The 25,515-nt window shown below is 43.1% G+C and overlaps 1 protein-coding gene across 1 annotated transcript in view; it reads left to right on the top strand.

Moving 5' to 3' along the window:
• The window catches only part of hacl1 (2-hydroxyacyl-CoA lyase 1), a 119,241-nt gene extending 97,372 nt beyond the window's left edge, over positions 1-21,869 (top strand). Inside the window, exons 15-17 of the mRNA XM_033050702.1 lie at positions 2,763-2,870; positions 19,166-19,352; positions 21,238-21,869. Coding sequence (XP_032906593.1) covers positions 2,763-2,870; positions 19,166-19,352; positions 21,238-21,270 — 328 coding nt within the window. The 3' untranslated portion in view covers positions 21,271-21,869. The remainder of the gene's footprint in view (positions 1-2,762; positions 2,871-19,165; positions 19,353-21,237) is intronic.
• The last annotated feature ends 3,646 nt before the right edge of the window (positions 21,870-25,515 follow it).

The following is a 25,515-nucleotide window of genomic DNA, read 5'->3' as shown; positions in this document are numbered from 1 at the left end:
AGTCAGTCAGTTGTGTGTAGGTGCAGGAGGTGGCCCCAAAGCAGTCGTCAATGTAACGGAGGTAGAGGTCGGGAATGGGGCCCTGGTACGTCTCGAACAAGGATTGTTCAACGTACCCGACAAAGAGGCAGGCGTAGCTGGGGCCCATGCGTGTGCCCATAGCTACGCCTTGTGTTTGGAGGAAATGGGAGGAGTCAAATGTAAAGTTGTTGAGGGTGAGGACCAACTCCGCTAAGCGGAGGAGAGTGTCAGTGGCTGGGTATAGGTTGCTCCTCTGGTCGAGGAAGAACCGGAGGGCTCCGAGGCCATCCTGGTGGGGGATGGAGGTGTAGAGTGACCGGACATCCATGGTGAAGATGAGAGGGTGAGGGCCCAGAGAGTGGAATGCTTGGAGGCGGCGGAGAGTGTCTGAGGTGTCTAGAACATAGGTGGGGAGGGATTTGACCAAGGGGGATAGGATGGAGTCAAGGTATGTGGAGATGAGTTCGGTGGGGCACGAACACGCAGAGACAATGGGTCTGCCGGGAGAGCCGGGTTTGTGGATTTTGGGGAGAAGGTAAAAACGGGCTGTGCGGGGCTGGGGAACGATGAGGTTGGAAGCTTGGTCGGGCAGGGCGTGGGAATTGATGAAGTCGGTGATGGTGCTAGAAATGGTGGCCTGGTGCTCGTCAGTGGGGTCATGGTCCAAGGGTAAGTGGGGGGGGGGTTGTGGGTGTTGGAGGAGTGGTGGGTGGTCAGGGGGTGGGGGGGAGAGAGGGCTAGGTTAGGCAGCATCTCTGGAGAACAACTTTTCCTGCTGTTCAGGTATGTATGTGTTGCTGAGCACTAGTAAATCCTTTAAAGTATTTACTAAATTTAAAGTGTAATATTCTCCCAGTGCAAAATAACGTATTGAGTGCATTGGATGTGACTTTGTCTTGTTTGGACTTGTTTTGATTGCACTGATCAGGAGTAGCTCTCCTACTTTTGTTGTATCTCTAAGTACAATGACAATAAAGGCTTATTATTAGTATGCAGTATGGGATATGCCGTTTCTGCACTACTGTCCTGTTGCCTACTGTAATAACATAATCGGAACAGGAGATGCAAGAGTTTGCGGATGCTGCAATCTTGGACAAAAAAACAATGCTTGAGGAACTCAACGGGTCAGAGGGAATGAAGGGATGATATTTTGGGATGGATCCTTACTTCAGACTGATTTGAGTAGTGGAGAGTGGGACAAAGCCTGACAATTGGTAGATGAAGATAGACACAAAATACTGGAGTAACTCAGCAGGTTAGGCAGCATCTCTGGAGAAAAGGAATAGGTAAGGTTTTGGGTCAGACGCTTTTTCAGACTCAGATAGATGAATCCAGGAAGGGGATGGGGAGATGATTGGAAGATGGGTGGCATGTTACAAAGGCTAGAGATGAAAATGCAACAAAAGGGTGCCAGATGAGGAAAGAAGAGGGGTGATATGTAAAGCATGACAGGGATTGGGGAGGAGAAGCAGGGATAAAAGGGGAATGTGTGTGCACCAAGGGATGGTAGATGAGCGTGTAGAGGAGGGTGAATGTGATGGTGGGGGAACTCTGTGTGGGTAGGGGGGTGTAAGGGAGGGATGGTGGGGAATGGCGGTTTACTTGGAATTGGAGAATTTAATGTTCATACCGTTGAGTTATAAGCTACCCAAGCGATATACGAGGTGCTGTAGCTACCCAAGCAGAATGTCATGTGCCAGTAGTCTCTTCATTTCAGTAGCTAAATATGGAATATAAATAGTAGAGCCCTAATTGCCTTGATCAGTTTTGTAAATTGATTTGTTCAATTAGATCAGTTCAATTAGATCAGTGTTCTTCGTGCCTTCATTATGTTTATTTACTTTTGTGTAAAGTTATAGCTAAAAGAAAACAATTCATCTCGCCGTGGGCAAGTTTTTAAAATTTTATGATTAAAAAAATGTATTAATTATTAAAAAACAATATTTACAATACAACAAAACAAAACTGAACCCACCACCATATTACAAGACAAACAAATATACCAAATAAACTACTATACAACTATGTTACAATCCTTGTCAAAGATGCATTCAACCCCCCCGCAGTGCCCAGCGGTCCCGGAAATCCCCCTGGGCGCCCGTGGACAGCGCGTAGTCCCTCTCTAACACCACCCGGGCACGGACGTAACCCCGGAAAAGGGGCAGGCAGCCGGCTAGGGCAGTCGTCGTGGGCAAGTTGGGCAGAAGGGCCGGTTTCGACGCTGTATGACTCTATCGGTTCCAGTCTTAAAAACCTTCTGTTAAACAGAAATCTGTCTGAACAGTGTTCAATTTTCCCATTGCCTACTATGTAGTTTCTGATTTCATTCTGGAATCAAGATTATTTTTGATTTCTTCAGTTGAGAAAATAATTTCTCTCCGTCTACATTATTAAATCGAATACCTCTGTTAAACCTCAGCTTATCTTTTTAAACTCGAGAGTATGCAAGGCATCTTTATGCATTCTGCCACCTTTAAGCCTTGAAACCCTGTTATTACTCTGATGAAATTGTGCTATAATTGCCATACCAATCTTGACCATTTAAAAAACTGCTTTGTAGAAACCTAGGAGGGTATGAAGTGGGTCTCGACCTGAAACATCACCTATTTATGCCCTCCAAATTAGTTGCCTGACCTGCTGAGTTACTCCAGCACTTTATGTCCTTTTAAAAACTGCTTTGTTATCGTATGATTTACATTTACAAGGTTGGGATGCTGTACTAACTATTTGCTTTATTTTAGGTATAATCTGCCAATAGTGATCATTGTAGTAAACAATAATGGAATTTACAGTGGACTGGATGAGGACTCTTGGAAAACGATGGCAGAATGCGGGGAGCCTTCAATTGTGTGAGTAATGAGGATTTTTCTGGGTCAATACATTTCTTGCCTCACGTAATAAAATGTAAAACCTGAGAGCTTTCTTTTGAAAGCATAAAACTATATTTGGAACTGATTACATTTCTGCCAATACATACAACTGGCTCCTGTACAAGCCCTTCTCGACACACATGATTTAATTGACTAGTCTGTCAAACTTAATGAAACAGAGGTACATCTGCTTGCTTTATGCTGATTGTAACACATTTCTTAAGTTAATTAGAAACTGGTATCATGTGGATTCTTGGCAATTAAATCTGATCAACCTTGTATAGCTTCACCCAAAGCGCAGGGGGTGTTTTAGTCGAGGGGAAGAATTGTTCCCTTCATTTGATTTTTTTCCCCTTATTTTTCCTTATTATTGTATTTTAGTTCCACCTAATACGACAGGGTATGAATGTAGTGCATTTGAAATATTAATGAAACAAATTAATGTTCTTGGTGTGGGTTTGTATAACCCACGCCAGTTGCTTGCATGTTACGATTATACCAACATACTGGCACTGCGGCACAGTTAGCAAAATGCTGCCTCACACCTCCAGCGTTCATCCCTTGACATCCACCATCATGCAGTGCTTCGAGAGGCTGGTTATGGAATGCATTAAATGCAGTCTACCAAGCAGCTGTGATGCATTGTAGTTCACCTGGCACCACAACAGGTCCATGGCTGATGCCATCCCCATGGCCCTCCAAATCCAAGGCGTAGCTATGGGCACTCGCATGGGGCTCAGCTATGCCTGATTCGAACATCGAACAATCCCTGTTCCAGGCGAACACTGGCCCTATCCCCGAACTCTACCTCCGCAACATAGACGGCTGCCTCCTGCACCCATGCAGAACTCACTGATTTCATCAACTTTACGACTAATTTTCATCCTGCACTCAAATTCACTTGGACCATCTCCGACATCTCTCTACCATTTCTGGATCTCATTGTCTCTATCACAGGAGACAGACTATTGACCGACATCTACTACAAACCTACTGACTCCCATAGCTATCTAGATCACACTTCTTCCCACTCTGCTTCCTACTCCCAATTCCTCCGTCTATGCCGCATCTGTGCCTAGGATGAGGTTTTTCGTACAAGATCATCGGAGATGTCCTCATTCTTTAGGAAATGGGGGATCCCCTCTTCCATTATAGATGAGGCTCTCCAGCAGCTCCACTCTTGCTCCCCCTATTCGCAACAAGGACAGTCCCCCTAGTCCTCACCTTCCACCCCATCAGCAGTCATATACAGCATATACAGTGACCTCCATAATGTTTGGGACAAAGACCCATCATTTATTTATTTACCTCTGTACTCCACAATTTGAGATTTGTAATAGAAAAAATCACATGTGGTTAAAGTGCACATTGTCAGATTTTAATAAAGGCCATTTTAATGAGAAAGCTAGATATTCATAGATAGGTTACAACATTGGATTAGTACATTTGTAGGTGATACTAAACTGGGTGATACAAAAGTTAGTGGTTTTGGAGATAGTGAAGATGGTTGTGAACAATTGCAGCAGGATCTGGATCAATTGGCCAGGTGGGCGGAGGAATGGTTGATGGAATTTAATGCAGAGAAGTGTGAGGTGTTGCATTTTGGGACATCGAACAAGGGCAGGACCTACACAGTAAATGGTAGGTCTCTCGGTAGTGTTGTAGAGCAGAGGGATCGAGGAGTACAGGTGCATGGTTCCTTGAAAGTCGAGTCGCAGGTAGATAAGGTGGTCAAAAAGACTTTTGGCACTTTGGCCTTCATCAGTCAGAATATTGAGTATAGAAGTTGGGAGGTTATGTTGCAGTTGTATAAGACGTGGGTGAGACCGCATTTAGAATATTGTGTTCAATTCTGAGCACAATGATACAGGAAAGATATTGTCATGCTTGAAAGGGTTCAGAAAAGATCTACGAGAATGTTGCCAGGACTAGAGGGTGTGAGCTATATGAAGTGTTTGAGTAGGGTGGGTCTATTCCGTGGAGCGCAGGAGGATGAGGGGAGATATTATAGAGGTACACAAAATAATGAGAAGAATAGATTGGGTTGATGCACAGAGTCTTTTGCCCGGAGTTGGGAAATCGAGGACCAGAGGACATACAGTAATCCTCAAACACTTTCGCCAGCTCCAACGGGATCCCACCACTGGTCGCATCTTCTCATCTCCACCCCTTTCTGCTTCTCGGAGAGACCGTTCCCTCCGCAACTCCCTGGTCAACTCTTCCCTTCCCACCCAAACCAATCCCTCCCCAGGTACTTTCCCCAGCAAAAGCAGGAGATGCAACACCTGTCCCTTTACCTCCCCCCCTCGACTCCATCCAAGGACCTCAACAGTCTTTCCAGGTGATGCAGAGGTTTACTTGCACCTCCTGCAGCCTCACCTACAGTATCCGCTGTTCCAGGTGTCAACTTCTGTACATCGGCAAGACCAAGCGCAGGCTCGGCGATCGTTTTGCTGAACACCTGCTCAGTCCACCTTAATCTACCTAATCTCCCGGTTGCTCAGCACTTAACTCCCCCTCCCATTCCAAATCTGACCTTTCTGTCCAAATTGGAGGAACAGTACCTCAAATTTCGCTTGGGCTGCTTACACCCCAGCGGTATAAACATTGACTTCTCTAACTGCAAATAGCCCTTGCTTTCCCTCTCTCTCCATCCGCTCCCCCTTCCCAGTTCTCCCACCAGTCTTACTGTCTCCGACTACATTCTATCGTTGTCCCGCCCACTCCCTTGATATCAGTCTGAAGAAGGGTCTCGACCCGAAACGTCGCCCATTCCTTCTCTCCAGAGATGCTGCCTGTCCCGCTGAGTTACTCCAGCATTTTGTGTCTATGAGAGACACCTACATCAGGCTCGTTTATATATAGACGACAGGTCTGCTTTAAATACCATTATCCCATCCAAGCTCTTTGCCAAACTTGTGGAACTTGGAGTCAGTACTCATCTCTGCAACATCATCCATGACTTCCTGACCAATAGATCACAATCAGTGAGGATAAAGGGCAGATCATCCTCTACGATAATCCTCAGCACGGGGACTGCGCAAGGATGCGTTCTCAATAGACAATAGACAATAGGTGCAGGAGTAGGCCATTCGACCCTTCGAGCCAGCACCGCCATTCAATGTAATCATGGCTGATCATCCCCAATCAGTACCCCGTTCCTGCCGTCTCCCCATATCCCCTGACTCCGCTATTTTTAAGAGCCCTATCTAGCTCTCTCTTGAAAGCATCCAGAGAACCTGCCTCCCCCGCCCTCTGAGGCAGAGAATTCCACAGACTCGCCACTCTCTGTGAGAAAAAGTGTTTCCTTGTCTCCGTTCTAAATGGCTTACTCCTTATTCTTAAACTGTGGCCCCTGGTTCTGGACTCCCCCAACATCGGGAACATATTTCCTGCGTCTAGCGTGTCCAAACCCTTAACAATCTTATATGTTTCAATGAGATATCCTCTCATCCTTCTAAACTCCAGAGTATACAAGCCCAGTTGCTCCATTCTCTCAGCAGATGACAGTCCCGCTATCTCGGGAATTAACCTTGTAAACCTACGCTGCACTCCCTCAATAGCAAGAATGTCCATCCTCAAATTAGGGGACCAAAACTGCACACAATACTCCAGGTGTGGTCTCACTCTGTACAACTGCAGAAGGACCTCTTTGCTCCTATATTCGATTCCTCTTGTAATAAAGGCCAACATGCCATTCGCTTTCTTCACTGCCTGCTGTACCTGCATGCTTACTTTCTCAGCCTCTTCTCTCCTTATACACCCACGACTGCACAGCCAAGTATAAATCCAACTCAATTTACAAATTCATGGACTGCAACATCATAGTGGGCCGGATATCAAATAATGATGAGACAGTGTACAGGAAGGAGATTAAGAACCTCATAACCTGGTGTCAAGACACCAACCTTTCTCTCGGTGTCAGCAAGACAAAGGAGACAGGATCGACTTCAGGAAAGGAAGCAGAACACGTACATTCACGGCGCTGAAAAAGAGATGGTTGAAAGCTTCGTTCCTAGGAGTAAATATCACCAGCAACTTGTCCTGGACCAGCCAAATCAAAGCAATGGCCACGAAAGCACACCCATGCTTCCATTTCCTTAAAAGGCTTAGGAAGTTCGGCATGTCCCCAACAACTCTCACCAACTTCTACAGATAGAAATAGAAGCATCGGGCCGTGGAAAGCATTTTATCAGGGTGCATCACAGCATGGTTTGGGAGCAGCTCCATTCAAGACCGCAAGAAATTTGTGAGAATTGTGAACACAACCCAGACCATCACACAAACCAATCTCAATAGAACAATAGACAATAAATGCAGGAGGCCATTTGGCCCTTCGAGCCAGCACCGCCATTCACTGTGATCATCCGCAATCAGTTCCTGCCTTCTCCTCACATCCCTTCACTCCTCTATCTTTAAGAGATCTATCTAACTCTCTCCTGAAAGCCTCCAAAGAATTGGCCTCCCTTCCATTGTCTCCATTTACACTTCACACTGCCTTGGCAAGGCAATCAGCATAATCAAGGACGAGTCTCACCCTAGTCACTCCCTCTTCTCTCCTTTCCCATCAGGTAATAAGTACAGAAGTGTGAAAACGTACACCTCCAGATTCCGAGACAGTTTCTTCCCAGGCAACTGAACTATCCCATCCACTAGAGAGCGGTCCTGAGCTACCAGCTATCTCATTGGAGACCCCTGGACTATCTTTAATGGGACTTTACTGGACTTTAACTTGCACTAATCGTAATTCCCTTTATCCTGTATTTGTGGACTGTGGATGATTCGAGTGTATTCGTGTACAGTCTTTTCACTGACTGGATAGCACACCACGAAAAAACTTTTGACTGTACCTCCATATACATGACAATAAACAAAACTTCTAAGCTTATTGTCAAACTTGGGAAACTGCGTCTCTGCTCGTCCTATGCTATTGGATCCTCGTCTTCCGCATCAGCAAATCTCAATCAGTACGAATTGGTAACACTACTTCTTCCTCGATGATCAGCTCAGTCCCTTGCTCTACTTTCTCTATACCTATGACTATGTAGTCAGACATAGCACCAATGCCTGAACTACTATCTACCTCATTGGTGACCCTCGGACAATCTTTGATCGAACTTTGCTGGCTTTACCTTGCACGAATCGTTATTCTCTTATCATATATCTGTACACTGGGAATGGCTCTATTGTAAGTTCAGACCAGCCTGAAGAAGGTGCCTCGACCCAAAACATCACCCATTCCTTCTCTCCAGAGATGCTGTCTATCCCGCTGGGTTACTCCAGCTTTTTGTGTCTATCTTTGGCTCTATTGTAATCATGTATTGTCCTTCCGCTGACTGGTCAGCACGCAATAAAAGCTTTTCACTGAACCTCGGTAAACATGACAATAAACTAAAACTGAAACTGCGCTGATGACACCACAATTGTTGGATGTATAACAGGCAACAATGAGTCAGAGACAGGAGGAAGATTTAAACACTGCCTGAACAGTAATCTTGCTCTCTACATTAGAACGATCAAGGGGCTTGACTTCAGGAAGGAAAAGCCAGGAGCCATGAACCTGTTTTCATTGAGACTGCAGCGGAGAGAGTCAACAGCCTCAAGTTCCTGGCATGCATATTTCTGAAGGTCTATCCTGGGCTCCGTATATTGATGCATTCACATAGAAAGCTCATCAATGCTTCTACTTCCTCTGAAGATTGAAAAGATTTGGCACATAATCAAATAGTTAATCAAATATCTACAGGTGTACGCTAAAGAGTAAACTGATTGGTTGCAGCATGGCCTAATTCAGTAACTCAAAGACCCAAGAATAAAGGAGGCTGAAGCAAGTACTGGACATTGCCCAGTCTATCACAGTTATTGACTTCTTCGCCATCAAAGGGATATCGATTAGATGAAAAGTTTAAAGGAGAATTGGTGGATGAAATTTAACCTGAACAAGGTGATGCATTTTGAGAAATCAAATAGAGCGAAGAGATACACAATACTTGGTAGAAAGAATGTTGATAAACAAAGCCGACTAGGGAGTTCAAGTCTATGAAAGTCATTGAACAGAGATAGGGTTGCGAAGCAGGCATATGGCATGCTTGCCTTCGTAGTTTGGGCATAGTAGAATATAAAAATTGGGTTGGCATGTTACAACTTTACTAAACACTGATTAGACTGTGCTTGTAGTATTGGGTGCAGTTCTGATTTGCTGGAGTGAGTGCAGAAGCGATGCACTGGGATTTGTTTAGATTGGGAGACTTTAGTTATAGGGAGAGATCAGACTTTCCCCAGAGCGAAAGAGGATGAGGGGTGACCTAAAACAGGTGAATTAAATTTGAAGAGACATAGATATGATAGACAGTCAGGATCTTTTTTTCCCATGGGAGGGATATCATAAAGTAGAGGCACAGGCTAAGGTGAGAGAAAGGATATCTAAAGGGAATTTGAGAGGAGAGTTTTTACATACAAAGTGGTTAATAGAGGAACTTTCTGCCATAGGAAGTGGTGGAATCAGATACAGGCACTATAAAAGTCATTTAGTCAGGCCAATGCATTATTGTGGGTAGGCAGTCAGCATGGACGTGATGGGCCTAAGGGCTCATTTCTGTGCTGTACAATCGGAGTCTAAATATAAAGCTGGCAAAAAATCGGGAAAATGCATTGTTTGTTCTGTGGATACTGTTGATGCAGTTGTTAAGCAAATCTGTAAATATTCCACACCACAGCAATTTGGGCAGAGAGCTAATTAAATGTGCATGCTAGTATTTTGTGCCTGAGTAGAAACCTGACTGCCATACTGTAGTTCAAGTGGGAAAACAACATATTGTGGACACAAGCCACACATTGCCTTGCCATGCTCTTCAAAAGGACCAATGAAGGTTGATTAGAGGCAGCATCTGTTCTTGAGAGATAGGACTGGAGGTGGGGGCTGTTAGTGAGAATCAAGAACTTTATTAATTTTCACCCCTCCCTATTTGTAAAATCTTCTTCCACACTGCATTCTAATAATAATGACTTCCCGTGTGTGGTACCTTCCTGGGACAAATATTTTCTTCAGCTAACTGAGTCAGACGCCCTATAGTCTACTCCATTAAACTCATTGGATACCTCAGTCCTCTTAAAAATCATATTTAAAGCCCCACACTGTGACTAAACTTCAACTTCTCCTTCATTTGTATCTTCATTTGTTATCCCACTTTCACATCCACTTCCTACACCCTGAGGACAATTTATTGAGGTCAATTGACCTTTAATTTGCAAGTCTTTGGGTTGTGGAAGGAAACCGGAACACCCAGGGAAAACTCACACAGCAACAGCGAGAACATGCAAACTACACAGACAGCACCCGAGGTCAGATTCAAAGCCGGGTCTATGACACTGCAACCATTTTTTCACGAATCTATGCAAAGATGCAATTTTGGTCAATCAAAATGACTGAAGGTAGCAAGGCATGACGTTCACTCGGTAGAAATGGAGGCTCAGCTGATGTTCCAAAAAGAGCAGGTGTTGGAGAAAAGTGAAGGAGTTCACATTGAATGTTGAGTGGCTGAGTGGGTTCTGTAAAAAAAACCCATGTGGTCAAAGGGGGAACGTACAATCTCTGTACAGACAGCACCCGTAGTCAGGATTGAATCCAGGTCACTGGGTGCTGTAAGGCAGCAACTCTACTGCTGCGCACAATGCTGCCCAAGATAGAGGATAGAGGAGCAGATACAGTGCCCTCCATAATGTTTGGGACAAAGACCCATCATTGATTTATTTGCCTCTGTACTCCACAATTTGAGATTTGTAATCGGAAAAAAAATCACATGTGGTTAAAGTGCACATTGTCAGATTTTAATAAAGGCGTTTTTATACATTTTGGTTTCACCATGCAGAAATTACAGTGGTATTTATACAGTCTCCCCATTTCAGGGCACCATAATGTTTGGGACACATACATGTTTGTAATTGCTCAGGTGTGCCTCCTTAATGCAGGTATAAGAGAGCTCACTGGTTAGCCGCAAAATAGGAAGGCCAGGTTACAGTTTGCCAAGAGCAATCACAGATCTGGAAAAAGGCCGTGAACATATGAGACAAAGATTAACATATCAGAGTGATGGCAAGAGCAAGGTATGGAGGAGAGAATAACTGCCCAAGATCCAAAGCATACCACCTCATCTGTGAAACACGGTGGTGGGGGTGTTATGGCCTGGGCATGTATGGCTGCTGAAGGTACTGGCTCACTTATCGTCATTCATGAATCTCTGGAATTCTCTGCCACAGAATGTAGTTGAGGCCAGTTCATTGGCTATATTTAAGAGGGAGTTAGATGTGGCCCTTGTGGCTAAAGGGATCAGGGGATATGGAGAGAAAGCAGGTACAGGATACTGAGTTGGATGATCAGCCATGATCATATTGAATGGCGTTGCAGGCTCGAAGGGCCGAATGGCCTACTCCTGCATCTATTTTCTATGTTTTTATGTTAACTGCTGAGTAGCATAATGAATTCTGAAGTGTATAGACGCATCTGCTCAAGTTCAAACAAATGCCTAAAAACTCTTTGGCTGGCGGTTCATTCTACAGCAAAATAATGATCCCAAACATACTGCTAAAGCAACAAAGGAGTTTTTCAAAGCTAAAAAATTGTCAATTCTTGAGTGGCCAAGTCAAGATCACCCGATCTGAACCCAATTGAGCATGCCTTTTAAATGCTGAAGAGAAAACTGAAGAGGACTAGCCCCCAAAACAAGCATAAACTAAAGATGCTGTAATACAGACCTGGCAGAACATCATCAGAGAAGACACCCAGCAACTCGCGATGTCCATGAATCGCAGACTTCAAGCAGTCATTGCATGCAAAGGATATGCAACAAAATTCTAAACATGACTACTTTCATTTACATGACATTGCTGTGTCCCAAACATTATGGTGCCCTGAAATGGGGGGACTATGTATAAACACTGCTGTCATTACTACATGGTGAAAACAAAATGTATACAAATGGCCTTTATTAAAATCTGACAATGTGCACTTTAACCATATTTGATTTTTTCTATTACAATTCTCAAATTGTGGAGTACAGAGGCAAATAAATAAAGGATGTGGCTTTGTCCCAAACATTATGGAGGGCACTGTATGTAGACCAATCATGGAGAAATGTGAGACTAACAGAGAATTCACTTTGGGATTCTGCATTCCCTAAGGAGGAGGATGTTATAGTTGCTGAATTCAAGGGGACGGCCAGTGAAATTCTAGAGTATGTTGTTGTTAAAAAGGAGGAGGAATTAGGGGATTTAAAGGTGGATAAAACCCCAGGTTTCATGAAATGTATTCCAGGCTATTATGAGAGGAGATTGTTGGTGCTCTCACAGATTTTTTAATCTTTGCTGGTCACAGGTGACATCCCAGATGTCTGTAAAAGAGCACATATGATGGCTTTAATCAAAATGGGCTCCAGGCATAAACCAGGTAATTACAGGCCTGTGAGTCTAACGTCAGTGGAAGTTATTGGAAAAAACTCGAAGTCTAGGATTAACGTAGACTTGGAAAGGCAGGAATTAATCAAAGATAATCACCATGACAGGGCTTGTCTGAACAATTTGATTGATTTTTTTCAGAGGTAACAAAATGTATTGACGAGTACAGCATGGTTTATATTGTCTGCGTGGACTCACTATGGCTTTTGACATGGACCACATGGGAATTTTCTTCAAAATGTTAGAATCTATGAATCCAAGATAAATTGGTAATTTTTGGATCTAAAGTTGAATAGGAGGCAGAGGGTGATAGTGAAGATTATTCTGTTTTTATTGATCATTAACTGTGATGTATAACAGGGATTGGTACTGGGACCTTTATTGAAATATCAAGTTTGCAGATGACGTGAAAATCAGTGGTGGTATTGATTGTTAGAATAGCCAAAGTCTTTGGCCCACCAAGTCCACGTCGATCTGTCTGTACTAATCACATTAACAGTACTTGGTGCCTTGGGGATTCAAGTGTTTTCCTCCATACTTGTTAAATATTATGTTTCTCCCACCATCACTTACTCCAACATTCCATTCCAGATTCCAATCAGCCTTTGGGGTGAAAGGTTCAACCTCAGATTCCCTCCTCTTAAGCACCCACTCTTTAGTCTAAGTTCTGGTAAATAACATTACCATTGATGGTTGACATGGATGTGATGGTTAAAAATGTCTCTTTCAGTGCTGTTTGACTATTATTGATTGTTGATACTTTTTCTCTCCTATTTATGAATTGTGATTATGCTCAGGTTCCTTCCCCCCCCATAAAGTGCAGTTGTTTTCCAATTTAAATTGAAGAGCTAATATTACAAGGGAGTAATTTGTAATATTTGTTATTCATCTGCCATTCTTGATCAAAGTTAAACCTAGATAGAAATTAATTTTGGCTGCACAAATATTTTCTTCTCGTGTACAATAAATACAAAGTTTGGTAAACCTTCAAGAAGAAATCTGTAACCCAGGTTTAGACCATGGAACAGGCCCTTCGGCCCACAATGTCTGTGCTGAACATGATGCCAAGGTAAACTAATCTCCTGCCTCCATTCCATGGATATCCATGTGTCTATCTAAATGCCATTTTCCTGAGACGTGGTGTCAGTTTCATGTGTAGATACAGCATTCGCCCTCAAAACCATCAGGAAATTCAGGGCACTGTGCCACGTGCCACGCGGCAGTGAGAGTAGGAATGGAGCGAGGTGGAGGATAAATGAGTGGACGAGGGACTGGTGCAGTGGGTATGGATTCAAGTTTCTGGATCATTGGGACCTCTTTTGGGGAAGGTGCGACCTGTACAGAAAGGACGGGTTGCACTTGAACTCGAGGGGGACCAATATCCTGGCAGGGAGATTTGCAAAGGCTACTGGGGAGACTTTAAACTAGTATGGTTGGGGGGAGGGACTCAAATTGGGAAAGCTAGCAGTCAGTGTGTGAGGCAGGAGGCAGAGAATGGTAGCACTCTGACCCAAAATGTAGGGGAGAGAGAAGAAAAAGACAATAAACAGAGAATAAGAAAGGGTGGGTTTCTTAAATGTGTATATTTTAATGCTAGGAGCATTGTAAGAAAGGTGGATGAACTTAGAGCCTGGATTGACACCTGGAAGTATGATGTTGTGGCGATCAGTGAAACATGGTTGCAGGAGGGCTGTGATTGGAAACTAAATATTCCAGGATTTCGTTGCTTCAGGTGTGATAGAATTGGAGGGGCAAGAGGTGGAGGTGTTGCATTGCTTATCAGGGAAGATATTACAGCAGTGCTTTGGCAGGATAGATTAGAGGGCTCGTCTAGGGAGGCTATTTGGGTGGAACTGAGAAATGGGAAAGGGGTAGCAACACTTATAGGGGTGTATTATAGATCGCCAAATGGGGAGCGAGAATTGGAAGAGCAAATATGTAAGGAGATTGCAGATATTAGTAGTAAGCACAAGGTAGTGATTGTGGGAGATTTCAATTTTCCACACATAGACTGGGAAACACATTCTGTAAATGGGCTGGATGGGTTGGAGTTTGTAAAATGTGTGCAGGATAGCTTTTTGCAGCAATACATAGAAGTACCTACTAGAGAAGGGGCGGTGCTGGACCTCCTGTTAGGAAATGAGATGGGTCAGGTGGCAGAGGTATGCGTTGGGGAACAGTTCGGGACCAGTGATCACAATACCATTAGTTTCAATATAATTATGGAGAGGGTCAGAACTGGACCTAGGGTTGAGATTTTTGATTGGAGAAAGGCCAACTTTGATGAGATGCGAAAGGATTTAAAAGGAGTAAATTGGGACAGTTTGTTTTATGGGAAAGATGTGGAAGAGAAATGGAGGACATTTAAAGGTGACATTTTAAGAGTACAGAATCTTTATGTTCCTGTTCAGTTGAAAGGAAATAGTAAAAATTGGAAAGAGCCATGATTTTCAAGGGAAATTGGACACTTGGTTCGGAAAAAGAGAGAGATCTACAATAATTATAGGCAGCATGGAGTAAATGAGGTGCTTGAGGAGTATAAAGAATGTAAAAAGAATCTTAAGAAATAAATTAGAAAAGCTAAAAGAAGATACGAGGTTGCTTTGGCAAGTAAGGTGAAAGTAAATCCAAAGGGTTTCTACAGCTATATTAATAGCAAAAGGATAACGAGGGATAAAATTGGTCCATTAGAGGGTCAGAGTGGACAGCTATCTGCAGAGCCAAAAGAGATGGGGGAGATATTGAACAATTTATTTTCTTCGGTATTCACCAAGGAGAAGGATATTGAATTATGTGAGGTAAGGGAAACAAGTAGAGTAGCTATGGAAACTATGAGATTCAAAGAAGAGGAAGTACTGACACTTTTGAGAAATATAAAAGTGGATAAGTCTCCAGGTCCGGACAGGATATTCCCTAGGACATTGAGGGAAGTTAATGTAGAAATAGCAGGGGCTATGACAGAAATATTTCAAATTTCATTAGAAACGGGAATAGTGCCGGAGGATTGGCGTAATGCGCATGTTGTTCCATTGTTTAAAAAGGGGTCTAAGAGTAAACCTAGCAATTATAGACCTGTTAGTTTGACGTCAGTGGTGGACAAATTAATGGAAAGGATACTTAGAGATAATATATATAAGCATCTGGATAAACAGGGACTGATTAGGAACAGTCAACATGGATTTGTGCCTGGAAGGTCATGTTTGACTAATCTTCTTGAATTTTTTGAAGAGATTACTCGGGAAATTGATGAGGGTAAAGCAGTGGATGTTGTATATATGGACTTCAGTAAGGCCTTTGACAAGGTTCCTCACGGAAGGTTGGTTAAGAAGGTTCAATTGTTGGGTATTAATGGTGGAGTAGAAAGATGGATTCAACAGTGGCTGAATGGGAGATGCCAGAGAGTAATGGTGGATGGTTGTTTGTCAGGTTGGAGGCCAGTGACTAGTGGGGTGCCACAGGGATCTGTGTTGGGTCCACTGTTTGTCATGTACATCAATGATCTGGATGATGGTATGGTAAATTGGATTAGTAAGTATGCAGATGATACTAAGATAGGTGGGGTTGTTGATAATGAAGTAGATTTTCAAAGTCTACAGAGAGATTTATGCCAGTTGGAAGAGTGGGCTGAAAGATGGCAGATGGAGTTTAATGCTGATAAGTGTGAGGTGCTACATCTTGGCAGGACAAATCAAAATAGGACGTACATGGTAAATGGTAGGGAATTGAAGAATGCAGGTGAACAGAGGGATCTGGGAATAACTGTGCACAGTTCCCTGAAAGTGGAATCTCATGTAGATAGGGTGGTAAAGAAAGCTTTTGGTGTGCTGGCCTTTATAAATCAGAGCATTGAGTATAGAAGTTGGGATGTAATGTTAAAATTGTACAAGGCATTGGTGAGGCCAATTCTGGGGTATGGTGTACAATTTTGGTCGCCTAATTATAGGAAGGACGTCAACAAAATAGAGAGAGTACAGAGGAGATTTACTAGAATGTTGCCTGGGGTTCAGCAACTAAGTTACAGAGAAAGGTTGAACAAGTTAGGGCTTTATTCTTTGGAGCGCAGAAGGTTAAGGGGGGACTTGATAGAGGTCTTTAAAATGATGAGAGGGATAGACAGAGTTGACGTGGATAAGCTTTTCCCACTGAGAGTAGGGAAGATTCAAACAAGGGGACATGACTTGAGAATTAAGGGACAGAAGTTTAGGGGTAACATGAGGGGGAACTTCTTTACTCAGAGAGTGGTGGCTGTGTGGAATGAGCTTCCAGTGAAGGTGGTGGAGGCAGGTTCGTTTTTATCATTTAAAAATAAATTGGATAGTTATATGGACGGGAAAGGAATGGAGGGTTATGGTCTGAGCGCAGGTAGATGGGACTAGGGGAGAATACGTGTTCGGCACGGACTAGAAGGGTCGAGATGGCCTGTTTCCGTGCTGTAATTGTTATATGGTTATCTGCTAAAATGTGTGCAAACTCTGTTGTCTCAAACTTTCTGAGATCCTTGCCAATATCATTTTGACTGCACTCTGGTATTGGTTCCTGCAGGAAGTTGGTATTCCCTGAGTCTCCCAGCAGTTGCACTGGGAAATCTGCTCGTGGAACACTGTTTCAATGACTCCCTTCAATTTCAAGTTGTTTGTATGTTTTTCATTTAAATTAGTTAATTTACATTTGTTTCTTACATTTTTAAGTGTTTTGATTTTATTTAATCAAAAGAGCACATGAATATCTGTGATGAATAGATCACAGAGATCTGTGACATTGACATTCATCTTCACAATTAGATCTGACAGTCTGATTGTTCAGCTCGTGGGCACAGTTGTATCGAAACACGTGTCTGCAGATGCTGGTATCTGTAGCAAGTAACAAGAGACTGGAAAAACTCAGCTAGTCAGGCAGCATCTGTGGAGAAATATAAACGGTCGACGTTTTGGGTCAGAACTTTAAACTTGGACAGAAAATGTAGACGGAGTGGGCAGGAACAGGCAAGCAAGAGGTGGATCTATTTGAGGAGGGGTTGATTAGTAGATTGAGTCAGATGGGGAGAAAGGGTGGAGATAGCGACAGGCTGTCTGTCGGATGCAAAGAGCTGATGGAATCGCATATTAAAGTACTGTGAAGCATGGAACCAAATAAGGGAGGCAGTGGGAGGAGTGTGGGGGTGATTGACAGATGTTTGAGTGGGGAGGGGAGGATAAAGAAACTGGGTGATCGTAGGCTGAGGGAATGTGGAAAAGACAATGTATGTGAGAGGACCTGGGTAGATCAGATGTAAAGGTGCAGAGGAGGTGCAATTAATTTGAAACTGGAGCATTCAGTTTCAACAACTAAGTTACAGAGATAGGTTGAATAAGTTAGGCCTTTATTCTCTGGAGCGCAGAAGGTTAAGGGGGAACTTGATAGAGGTCTTTAAAATGATGAGAGGGATAGACAGAGTTGATGGGATCAAGCTTTTCCCTTTGAGAATAGGGAAGATTCAAACAAGAGGACATGACTTCAGAATTAAGGGACAGAAGTTTAGGGGTAACATGAGGGGGAACTGAACTTCTTTACTCAGAGAGTGGTAGCGGTGTGGAATGAGCTTCCAGTGGAAGTGGTGGCGGCAGGTTCGTTGGTATCATTTAAAAATAAATTGGATAGGCATATGGATGAGAAGGGAATGGAGGGTTATGGTATGAGTGCAGGCAGGTGGGACTAAGGGAAAAAAGTTGTTCGGCACGGACTTGTAGGGCCGAGATGGCCTGTTTCCGTGCTGTAATTGTTATATGGTTATATGAACTCAGGGTGTGGATAGGTGTGATTGGGATGTTGTAGCTGTTACAGAAACCTGGCTAATAAAACAACTGGACTGGCAGCTTTAATGTTCCTGCGTACAGGTGATAGATGCGGGCGAAAAAGTGGAGGGTGTGTTGCTTTGTGGATTAAGAAAAATGTTATGGCAGTAGTCCAAGACGATATCATGATGGTTCACCCAGTGAAATTCTGTAGGTGGCACTAAAAGGAGGATGATCACATTGGTGTTTTGCTTCAGTGACCATCTCCCCTCTACTCTTTCAGTCCAGATGAAGAGTCCCGATGCATGATGGCGACTATCCATTTCCCTCTACGGATGCTGTCTGACCTGTGTTGCTCAAGTATCTTACATTTTGGCACAACTGATCACTGTGAAAGTGTTTCTGGGTACTCGACTAGACCATTTGTAGCATGGAACCTGGCCAATCAAACAAGGACTGGCTAAGTTCAGGCAGTTCTTGTTGGAAGATAGGCTGAAGTTATGAGTGAGTGATGAGGATAACTCGCTGTTTTCATGAATTCTTGGACTGTATTCTTTTACTTGTGCACCCCTTAGGAAAAATAGTGTTAGCAGGTCAGCTTTGGACATTATAGCCTTGAGATAGAACATTTGGAACGATTGGTTGGGTCATGCTCGAGTTAGCACATGGATAAGTGACCATGTTATGCCAAATGGTTATATGGTTCCTACCCTTTTGTTTGACTACTTTAAATATAAAATTGACTGGGCAGAATCTTGTGTTCTGGAAGGAGTGCTGGACCCCCCTGATTTCTGTCTAAGTGGTTATTTAAAACACATCACATGATAATCTTAAACCATATTATCGAGTGATGACGTCAAGCTAAAGGACCAGTTTCTCCCGCTTAACTCAATTTTAAAAGAAAAATTGAGACAATTATCTTAAAGGTTTTACTCAATTGCTTGAATTTTGAGATTTACTATTTTACTGGATCCCTCTGTTTAGACATAATTAACTGGCTGTGTTTCTTTGTTGGTAAACACACTAAGTGACCTCCTTCTCTGTCTCCTTTAGGGTTCCTCCCACTACCCTCCTGCCGAATGCTCATTATGAGCAAGTTATGACTGCGTTTGGGGGCAAAGGTTACTTTGTACAGACACCAGAAGAGCTAAGAAAGGCACTTGTTTCATGTTTGGCTCAGGAGAAAATGCCGTCCCTTATTAATGTGATGATTGATCCATCATCTGGCAGAAAGAAACAAGTAAGTATATCTGGAGGTGAGCATTTTGTGTCCATTAAGATGGATACAGCATTCTTGCGAGTGGGAGATGGGGAGACGATGATGGAAGAGTTTCTGCCTCAGAGTAGATGCATTTCGCGGAACAGATGTTTTCCCACCTTGAGGAAGTTAACGATCCCGTGAATCCTTTGAAGGTGAAGCTGTTGCAAGAGTATTATCATAGTATTGACAGAAAGGATTGTCTTTTGTCTGTTAGTTTTGTCTCTGATGAAAGTTGAGGGGGGAAAACAAGTGCAGTGAAATGCATGACATTTAAAAGACATTTGGGCACGGATAGGACAGGTTTAGAAGTACATTGGCCAAACGCAGGCAGGTGAAACTGCGGTAGATGGGGCATCTTGGTTGGCATATGCAAGTTGGGCCGAAGGGCCTGTTTCCATGCTGTATGACTCTGCCAATGACTCTAAAATTGTTACAAATTAGATCTCCAGAAAGGAATAGGGTGGCACAGCGATACAATTGCTGTCTTACAGTTTCCTTAGATCCGGGTTTGATCCCGACTGCAGGTTCTGTTTGTATGTTCTCCCTGTGACTGCATGGGTTTTCTCTGAATGCTTCGGTTTGCTTCCATATTCCAAAAACATGCAGGTTGTAGGTTAATTGGCTTCTGTAAATTGCCCCTAATGTGTAGGAAAGAACTAGTGTTAATGGGTGATCGCTGGTCAGCACTGACTCGGTGGGCCGAAGAGTCTGTTTCCACTCTCTATCTCCAAATTAAACAAAGCTAATCTCAGAGTGTGAACCACTGTGCTATTGAAGTTTGGGGATTTAAACAAACATATTATATGTTCATGAACATGTGTGTGTTTTGTGGTGAGGGAAGTATTGTTCATTTTGTTTACATTTTATTTCATTTCTTTTTTGTGCACAAGTGAATATTGGGAGAAGGTCACATCTATTCCGGTTTGGACAAAGCAAATTAGTTAGATTTTTATTCAAATGCTAAGATTTGCATATGAGCAGTAACAATGATGGAATACTGCACTTTCATGAATCATTGACAACAGTTAAATAATATCCCCCATTTTCATCATTCAGTGTTTTGTCTCTCTCCTATTTGGTCTTTCAGACTTAATGTTATTGAATCATACAAAATCGAAACGGGCTGTTTGGCCCAGCTTGTCCATGTTGACCAAGATACCTCGTCTAAGTTAGTCCCATTTGCCCATGTTTGGTTCTATCCCTCTATATACATTTTGTATCCATGTACCTCTCAAAAGGTACATTTTAAATACTTTTAAATATTGTTATTGTACCTGCCTCAACTACTTCCTTTGGCAGCTTGTTCCATATACCCACCACCTGAGAATGGTGTCCTGCCATTTCCTATTACATTTTTCCCCTCTCACCTGAAACCTATGCCCTTGACTCCCCTTGATTCTCAATTCCCCTACCCAGGGAAAAATACCCTGTGCATTCTCCCTATCTATTCACTTCATGATCTTGTAAACATTTATAAGATCAGCCATCCTCCTGCGCTCCAAAGAATAAAGTCCACACCTGCCCAACATCTCCCTGTAGCTCTGGCCTCGAGTCCTGGCAAATATCCTCGTAAATCTTCTCTGCATTCTCCCGTGCCTAATGACATCCTTCATATAGCAGGGTGACTAACGCTCCAAAGACACAATGCTCCAAGTGCGGTTTCACCAATGTCTTTCATCTTACTTTGAGTATTTCCAGTATTTTATTAATCACGCACTAATTGAACTTTTACTTCAAGAGAAAGGCCAGTTGGGGATGTGGAGAGAAATGTATCCATAGTTGTATTATTTCATGGTCCTTGGATGTGGAAATTGATGGGACAAATACTTTATTAATCACTGTCAACTCTGTTATTTACTTTTAGGATTTTACCTGGCTGACTCTCTCCAAAATGTGACTGGACTACTTATAAAGGGATGTTGCAAATGTATCGCAAGCAAAAAAACAGATTAAAACAGGCTAGCAGCTTTTTTTTGGTGAGGTTCAGCAAATGCAAAGAATTTCACGAAACCTTGAGGATATTGAATGCTAATTTTCTTTATTGTTTTTAGTTTAGAATTAATTTTGTGTTTGGTAATTGGGGCTTTATTACTGGGATAAAATTAATTTATTGGTGCTATTTTAAATCTATGTCTAAACCAGTCATGTGAACCAAATTTTGCATTCAGTCACATTGAATATATGCAGGTATCAATAAGCAATATATCAAGAAATAGAGAGAATGCAATTATTAAGTTGTATGAGTAACTCTAAATATCACTATCACTAACATGAATTACAAATGTTTTACTTTGTTAATCTCCAATACAGAATGAAACATAAAATTGTTTCTACTACATATGCAATATCCTGGGATAATTCAGTTGAGAAATTGTATTTCATTGTGCTAAATAAAAATAATTGTAAACTTTTTTATTCATCTTTGTAATATAATTTGAAATATTTAGAGATAAGTTATCTGCTGCCTGCTCAAAATTAAATGTAATAGGTATGTAAGCAGTGAACTTGTATTAACATATTTTCAGTTGAAAGCTTTTATAATTGTTTAATATTTATGTAATTGTCTAATTTAACTTCGAGTTTTTCCTCAGCTCATAAGAAGAGGAAAGAATCAAGTTTTGGTTTTCTTAGTTATTATAGGTAACAAATCTAAGATAGACACAAAATGCTGGAGTAACTCAGAGGATCAGGCAGCATATCTGGAGAAAATGAATAGGTGACATTTCAGCTTGCGACCTCGGACTGAGAGTCAGCGGAATGGGGATGTGAGATGAATGAATGAATGAATGAAAGATATGCAAATACAAATGAATGAAAGATATGCAAAAATCAACAATGTTCAAGGAAAGGTGGACCCCACAATGGTCCATTGCTGGCTGTGGGGTAGGTGATAACTAGTTATACAGACCGTGAAACTCACCAGGATGACAGTGAAACTAGTACGACAACTACAGTGGGGGAGGGATACAGAGAGAGGGGATGCAAGGGTTATTTGAAGTTGGAGAAATCAATATTCATACAGCTGGGTTGTCAGCTGCCAAGCGAAACATGAGGTGCTGTTCCTCCAATTTGTATTTGGCCTCACTCTGACAATGGAGGAGGCCCAGGACAGAAAGGTCAGTATGGGAATGTGAAGGGGCGTTAAACTGGGAGATCACGTAGGCCAAGGCGGACTGAGCAAAGGTGTTCAATGAAACGATCGCCCAGTTTGCGCTTGGTCTCGCTGACATATAGTGGTCCACACCTGGAACAGCGGATACAGTAGATGAAATTGGAGGAGATGCAAGTGAACATCTAAGTTTAGAGCAGGTCTGCTTCTCTTTCTTTTTATTGCCTCTTTTTTTTTTTTTTTATCACTTTTTGAATTGTTTCTGAGTGTTATGGACGTTAATATGGGACCTTTGATTAAATTTAAAAGTAGGATTCTAGATAATTGGAGTGAGTAAAAAGAGATGTAGATTACCCAAGAGTGGGGGAAGGTGGTTCACATGTCACTTTGACATCTTAAACCTTGGTGATGGTACTAATTAGTGAAATGTGGAGTTAAAATGAGGTTGTGCAAACAGGAGTGAAAAGATACTGATGAATCATACGAGGATAAAAATAAATACTTTGATATTCCGAGTGTGCATAATGCGCATTGGAGGAGTTAAAGGCTGTGGCTTATTTGCATTTCATTTGATCTTTTGTAATTCATACATTCAAGTAAAGGAGATTGAAATTGTAACAGGCAGAAATAGCAGACGCTAGAGCAGAAGTTCAATTAATTCTATTGATTTTATTCATTTAATGAAGGACAATATCTGGGCACCTTTGGACTGATTAAGTCCTTGAAATTTACTACAAATTAACTAAGGTAGAGTTAAGTAATGGCTCTGGAAGTTTATTGAATTTTCACTTGTTTGAATCCACATATTACTGATATCCCATGAGACTAAATCACCATTCGTAAGCAAAAACTATGATTTTAAAAAAAAGTTTAAAAAAATTAATTGTCCTGAGAAGCTGTCTGATTGCACAGATTAGTGACAGATCTGGTGCATCATGATGTACAAATAGAACATTAAACTTTGAGCAGAGAAAAGTACAGGACAGGAACAGGTCTTTCGGCCAACAATGTCTGTGCCGAACACAATGCCAAGCTAAACGTATCTCATCTGCCTGCACGCGATCCATACCCCTTCATTCCCTGCATATCCATGTGCCGATCTCAAAGCCTCTTAAACGCCACTATCACATCTGCCTCCACCACCACCCCTGGCAGCACTATGCATAAACACTAGCTCTCTATTGTTTTGCGGGCTACCAAATGACTTGAAATATAAATCTAATTAGTAAGTTAACGTGAAATTAAGTTCCAACTTCCATCAAAGGGGAGCTTGCTGAGTGATGTACATTGGAACTCAATACATCTTTGGCAATGCTACTAGGACATTGGAGCCTGTGTATCTGTTGAAGAATCTACCTAGGTTTTAACTACTGAAAGACAATAACAGAAGATGAAACCTTGCTTGAGCATAAGTTGAAGGGCCAACCGATATCTGAGGTCCTATCAGCTTGTCTGCCACTGAGGCCAGCAAAAGTATTTTACAGCTGCACTGGATGACAGTGTGGGCAAGGTAAGATTATTTTCCTGTGCAGAGCGCCTGGTCAAGAGTGTTTAATTGTCCTTTGCACTGGGGCCGGAACAATGAAATTCTTAATGTTCACTGCTTGACAGTCACATGAACACAAAACAAATAATCATATCTCTATAATTATATAACTGTGATCTTGGATGTGGATGTATTTATTTGTGCGTGTGTGTCTTGTTTGTCTGTGATTCACATCTCCTCGAAAACACGACGGGCTAACGGTTACATTTTTACATATTCCGATAGAGATTTACCTCATGATCTCAAAAATCGCCTCATCATTATTTCTTGAGTTATTTATTAAAATTGTTCACAAAAATGAAATATTTTTTAAAGCTAACGAGCTGATGACATCACAATGGCTCTGCTCCTCGCGGCCCGCTGAGCAGTGTTTTCAACGTGCGGTCTGCTGGGCATTTTTTTCCAGGCGCTGCGAGTTATGCCCCCCCCCCCCCCCCCACTCGCAGTCATTTGTTCGCCGCCAGCCCACAGTCGACTGGCACTTGGCCGGCTGTCTGCCCCACCCGCAGCCCAACTGCCCTCCCCCCCAAGGGCTCTGGATTGAAGCCGCTGAACACGCTGTAATTTGGTTGGACTTCGGAGGGCTTCAGAGGTCCCGCGAGGTCCCGAGCGCTACCGAGGCCCGCCGCCCGCTTCCAGTCGGCCCCTTTGCCCCCTCTCTCTCTCTCTCTCTCGCTACCACCCCCCCCCCCCTAGACGCGACTGCGAGATGGGGGCTATGCCATCAGTGGATAGGGCGGGGATGGGGTAAAAGGCGCCAATGAATAATATTAATATAATATCAAGGGGGGTGGTTAGGGTGTGTGTGATGCCGCAGGCCGACCCCCCAACCGCGCGTTGAGGGGATGTACCCAACGGGTCCCCCTTGGTCTAGTACATAACTAAAACTCTGATATCCTCCGGTTTGGCGGTCTTTCTATTTGCGCAAAAACGGTTCACGATAGCGCTACGATTTTCCGCCATAACACTCACCGTTCTCCTGTGCTGCGAGTGCGCCAAGTTTCATTCGAATCGGTTGAATGTCGTAAAAGTTAGCTAGGTTTAAAACGCTTCAAAACAGCGCATGTGCAGATCGATCTCTTCTCCTGTAGTCGGCGCCGCGCGGATTGGTCTCTTCCCCTGTCACTCCCTAGGCTGGTCCGCCCCTTCCTGCGTCACTGCATCTTTACTGGAGCTGAGGGTGGCTAACGGGGGTTTCCAACCGGACTTACGAAGGGATCCGAAGCAGCCCAGCCCCGTCCCAAGCAGCAGCCTCGCCCCAAGCAACAGCCCCGGCCCAAGCAGCAGCCCAGCGTCAGAGACCCGACCCAGCGCAGCCCGGAGTCGGAGATGTTGCCGATGTTGCCAAACGGAAAGTGGAGACTCTGATCCCGGCGAAGGAGAACGACCAGCGACCAGCGCCCGCTGTGAGTCCCCATCGCACCGCCAATTCCAGCCACTATCCCTTTGGTCCCCCTCGCTTTCTCCTTCCTCCTCCCCCGTGATGC

Source organism: Amblyraja radiata, chromosome 2 (assembly GCF_010909765.2).
Source record: "Amblyraja radiata isolate CabotCenter1 chromosome 2, sAmbRad1.1.pri, whole genome shotgun sequence".
Taxonomy (NCBI): Eukaryota; Metazoa; Chordata; class Chondrichthyes; order Rajiformes; family Rajidae; genus Amblyraja; species Amblyraja radiata.
Note: the sequence above shows the minus strand (reverse complement) of the source record. Positions and strands in the feature narration are given on the sequence as shown.